General features: G+C 36.6%; 1 protein-coding gene across 1 annotated transcript; it reads right to left on the bottom strand.

Annotated features, from left to right (window-relative positions):
• Positions 1 to 1,631: 1,631 nt before the first annotated feature.
• LOC148571098 (uncharacterized) lies at positions 1,632 to 5,056 on the bottom strand. Its single transcript, XM_088507207.1, has 5 exons — positions 3,892 to 5,056; positions 3,104 to 3,435; positions 2,841 to 3,031; positions 2,523 to 2,738; positions 1,632 to 2,436 (listed from the first exon to the last, which is right to left on the bottom strand). Exons 1-5 carry the CDS (start codon positions 5,054 to 5,056, stop codon positions 1,632 to 1,634), a joined length of 2,709 nt encoding a protein of 902 aa, XP_088363333.1.
• Positions 5,057 to 5,257: the final 201 nt, after the last annotated feature.

Raw genomic sequence — 5,257 nt, 5'->3', positions numbered from 1 at the left:
GGAACCCATTCGGTGAGGACATGTTTGCTTTGACCTATTTTCAGTATTCTTAACAGACATAGCCTAAATATAAACATGAAAAAGAGATATTATTCTTAACGGACACATTTTCTTTCTCTTTGAAAATCACATCACCTTTTTTTGAAATAGCAAGTCTAATCACAAAAAAAAATCAAGGATAGCTAGAAGAAATAGAAGACATAACATTACCTTGACAGCGGGAAGACTCCAATACCGAATTAGCTTGTGAAACTGAAATTCAGGAATCTCTAATGGTCGGTTCTTTATCATTTCTTTCTTTGTGTTGTACTTTAAGAAATGTTCTTTTTTAATTTCACCCTTGTATTTTTTCCATGCACGACAAAATCCCCGCATAACCCATGGCTTTGAACTTATTGGAAGAATGAACTTTTGCTATGCAACACATACATTAGAACCCCAAAGGTTAGCACACACAACATAACAAATAAATAAATAAATAAATTGTCCATAAAGGCATATTTACAAACGTTGGCGTACTCCCACATGCCCTTCTTGATATTATCAGGCACACCATGCCAACTAGTGTATAGCAAAGTCACAAAACGGGGATTTCTAACTGTTGAACCCAAAAATTGGCCTAAGTTATCTACGACCTCCTTGGTTGGACCAATAGGCTGCCCTTGTAAAAACTCCACCTCCCGTCGATCATTAAAATCAGTGGCATGAAGTGTTTTGCATAAGGTCTTGCCACGAGTTTTCTTTTTAGTGCCTAAGTCCAATTAGAATAACATAATTTTAACTCAACCTAATTGAAAAGTAATATAAGCTATAATTAGGCAATAAAGGAGATAAGAAAAAGTACCTTTATTACTAGCTTGTCCTCCACTACCGTCAATATTTGCAGCATCTTGCTCATTTTGCTCATCGTCCTCATCTTTCTCATCTTTGAAATTAATCCCATGCACCTTAAAATACATGTCAATATTCATTCTTTTTTTGTTTGATTCTATGCTCAGCCCACTTGTATCTTCTCCCTCCTCATTAGAACTTGCATCATCTTGATCCATTGTATCATCTTCAACAATTTTTTTATTCCCAGTTTTCGAGTTCTTTTCAGCTTGAAACATTGTCTCATTCCCACTTTGGGGGTTCTTTTCAGCAGCCTTTAAATTATTCCCATTACCCTCACATTCTTGAAACAGTGAGTTTGGTTGGACCTTCTTTTTCTTCTTCGGAGCCCCAGTTTGCTCTTCAAATGCATCTTCCACTATTGTGATGGATTGTTTTCTTGTTGGATCTTTTGGGTCTTGAGCTTGCAACCTAGCTTTCTTATTGTCAGCCATGATCTTCTCTCTCTTAATATTATATTGTTGTAGCAATTCAGCACTTGACTTAACTTGCATCACCTCAAAAGAATTATTTTTTTTGGACTTTTCTGTTTCATGTTCTTTTGACCTAAGGTAATTATTCTTTTTCTTTTAGTGATCTCCCCTTTTTCCATTCTGCACACATAAAAAAGAAAAAGAAAAAATGTAATCCTATTAATTAAATAAACATAATTCGCACAAGCCAGTAACTAAATAAGCAAAACAACCAACAAAAGTAATTCATTTAGAATACTACCAAAAAAATGCAAAGATAAACACATGTCAAGATGAATCGAAATCAGACACCTCCATGTACTCATCATATTCACTTTTCTCGTCTTCCTCACAATGTTGCTTGGCAAACATGTTTGGAGCCATATCTATGATGGTAGCTCGTAGATCATTCCTCACTAGATCAACTTCGCCATTATCATTTGGAAGACTTGGAATCATTTCAGGTTCACATGGCTCCCTTGCATATATTGTGGGGGAATCAGACTCAAGGTCGTCACTTATTCTAAATAAATCTCTCGGAATTATTTTCATAAGATAGTGTTTGCCACTCACATATGGGTATTGCACATAAAAGCATTGGTTTACTTGAGATGCTAACACAAATGATTCTTCTTGGTAGCATTTTTTACTAAAATACACATATGAGAGACCAAAGTTGTCTTTTGCAAATGTATACCACTCACACTTAAATAGGACTACTTTAAATTGGCCATAATAATCTAACTCAAACATATCAATTATTTTACCATAGTAGGTTACTTTTGCTTCAATTGAGTTCTTATCTTTCACACTAGCAAAACTAGGAGTCAATGCTTCTAATGTGACACCACTATTTTGGGTTTTACGTCTCGCATCACGGTACCTTGTATGGAACCTATACCTATTGATAACAAAACATGAAAATCTTTTCGCAACTCTATTTGGACCTCTAGCCAACCCTTTTGCCCAACCAGGCACATCTTTTTTCATGGCACGGACTTTAAACCATTCTGAGAATTGTTGACTATGGTCTTTGGCTTTCTCCCACTTCATTTTGCATGGATTGTTATCATTAACTTGACTCTCATGCTCCCTAAACATATCAAATATTCTTATTTGTTAGTACGGTACGATGTTGTAGTTGCAAACTAACATATGATAATAAAGCAAACAAAATACCTCATGTAGACTTCGATCTTATCACAGTTGTTCAGGATGTATGCATGCCCTTGTGCTTCTGATTTTTCATCTAAGATGAACACATTTCCCATTTTTCCACCCAAGGGACATCCTTTGTTTGGAAACAAATTGGGAGTTCGCATCTCATCAGAAACACACTCATCATTGTTTCGAGGGACTCTATTTAATCTTGTCTGAACATCCTCAAGCAAATATCTTGAGCAAAAGTTTATACACTCATTAGCCAAATATCCTTCAGCAATGGACCCCTCTGGACGACTTCTGTTACGAATATATGATTTTAGTGTGCACATATACCGTTCAACAGGGTACATCCAACGATATTGAACTGGACCACCTAACCTCACTTCATTTGCCACATGAATAGGCAAATGCACCATTATGTCAAAAAATCTTGGAGGAAAAATCCTCTCAAGTTGGTATAATGTCTCAGCAGTCTCTGCTTCTAAGTTTGCCACCTCAGCTAGGCTAATTACCTTCTGACATACCTGGCGGAAAAATGAGCATAATCAAACTAGAGCGATGGCAACATGGTCAGGAAGTATGCTCTTGATTGGTACTTGCAATAAGTAATGTAACATGAAATGAGCATCATGGGTCTTGTAACCAGAAATCTTCTTTTCTATTTTTTGCACACATCGAGAGATGTTGGAAGCACTTCCGTCTGGTAATTTTGCCCCTTTCATCACACCACAAAAAATTGTTTTCTCTGCTGGAGTCATTGAGAAGCATGCCTTGGCTAACTTAGTTTTTTTCCCATCCTTTATATCTTTCGGCTGAAGGTTTTTCCCGATACCCATGTCTTTAAGGTCAAAACGAGCAGCTGCATGATCTTTTGTCTTTCCAGGAATATCCAATAGAGTTCTTATTATGCTATCAACTATGTTCTTCTCTATGTGTATGACATCAAGGTTATGTCTAAACATGTTGTACTTCCAATATGGTAATTCGAAAAATATTGATCACTTTTTCCAGTTTGATAGCCCATTCTATGATCTCTTTTGCTTCTTCCCGAAAGAGTTATCTATCTCTTGCAATATGTCAAATACAGTTGTTCCCTCTAACAAATGGGGTGGAGACTTAAGTTTAGTTTTTCCATTGAAAGATCTTTTGTTATGCCTCCACAGGTGATTCATGGGTAAAAATCTTCGATGATCCATATAAACAGTCTTGTGACTATGTTTCAAATAGATAGAAGAAGTCTCATCATTACAACACGGACAAGCCAGTTTTCTCTTTGTACTTCAGCCAGATAACATAGCATACGCAGGGAAGTCATTAATTGTCCATAAAAGACATGCTCTCATGTTGAATATTTTGTTTTTTGAAGAGTCATATGTTTCTTCACCTGACTCCCACAGTTCTTTTAATTCTTCAATAAGCAGTTGAAGAAAGACATCAATGTCATTTTCCGGTGATTGTGGTCCAGGAATGAGTAAAGAGAGCATAAAATAATCAGGCTTCATGCTCATCCAAGGGGGTAGATTGTACACCATCAGAACAACAGGCCATATACTATGTGTACTGCTCAAAGTTTGAAACAGATTGAACCCGTCGCTTGCTAAGCCTAGTCTCACATTACGAGACTCCTTCGCAAAATCTTCATGTCGACTGCCAAATGCTTTCCATGATTCACCATCAGCAGGATGCCTTAATGAGCCATCTTTAACACGCTCATTATGATGCCAAGACATAGCTTCAACCGTCCTTGTGCACATGAAAAGTCTTTGAAGTTTGGGAATCAAAGGGAAATGCCTTAGAGTTTTTGCAGCAAATTTATGAGACTTTCTTGATGAGGTTACATCATCCTCTTCCACAACAAGATGCTCAACATAACGGGATGATCCACAGACATGGCATGATACGTCATTCTCATGCCCGTTTTGATACAACATGCAGTCATTAGGACATGCATCGATCTTTTGGAAGTCAAGACCCAAATTCTTTATCATATTCTTGGTTTTATCAAACGAAGTAGGGATATTCAAATATGGCATTCCTCCTTTTAATAATTCCAAGAGAGAAGTGAACGACGCGTTACTCCAACCATGCAAGCATTTTAACAGGTAAAGACGGATAATAAAAGATAATCTTGTGAATCCTTTATACCCGGGGTATAGTTCTTGGCTTGTCTTGTCCACCAATTTATAAAATTCCTTTGCACATTCGTTGGGCCCTATATTTTGTCCATCAAATTGTGTAGTATCTCTGAATCTATCATGTAACAGCTCATCAATGTTATCATTACAGTTATATTCACCATCTGTGTCACTGTCAACATCCATAGCAACAAATGATTCTCCATGATTAAACCACTGCCTATAACCTTCTACAAATCCGTGGCATATTAAATGGTTATACACGTCATCTCTCTTTAACCAAAGTCTATTACAACACTTTTTACATGGGCATTGAATTTCTTCCCCTTGAGGAATTCCCGCTGATGAAAAAGCAAAATGTAAAAACCTTTCTACACCGAATTGATATTCTTTCAAATGACGGGGCGTATCCATCCAATCCTTGGAGACATCCATCGAAAACCTATGTATTTCAAATAGATAGCTAAGTTCATATTCTAAAGTCCTTAATTAATGTTAGTCTCACTAACTGGAAATCTGGCTTCCTATGTAACTACTAAGAGAGAATGTTTTCCCAACCTCCAAAATACTTTGAAAATAACTAACAAAAAATATCAAAGAAAATTGAGTTTTAGC

This window comes from Arachis ipaensis, chromosome B3, assembly GCF_059453495.1.
Source record: "Arachis ipaensis isolate K30076 ecotype BB chromosome B3, ASM5945349v1, whole genome shotgun sequence".
Lineage (NCBI taxonomy): Eukaryota > Viridiplantae > Streptophyta > Magnoliopsida > Fabales > Fabaceae > Arachis > Arachis ipaensis.
This window is presented reverse-complemented; position numbering and strand designations above follow the sequence as displayed.

Bases quoted from the DNA above. Each gene is read 5' to 3' on its own strand.
- LOC148571098 (XM_088507207.1), bottom strand. From the start codon at position 5,056: ATGGATACGCCCCGTCATTTGAAAGAATATCAATTCGGTGTAGAAAGG. The intron at 3,032-3,103 runs GTACCAATCAAG...TTTTTCCGCCAG, and splicing joins TGTTACATTACTTATTGCAA to GTATGTCAGAAGGTAATTAG. The intron at 2,437-2,522 runs GTATTTTGTTTG...TGATATGTTTAG, and splicing joins AAGATCGAAGTCTACATGAG to GGAGCATGAGAGTCAAGTTA.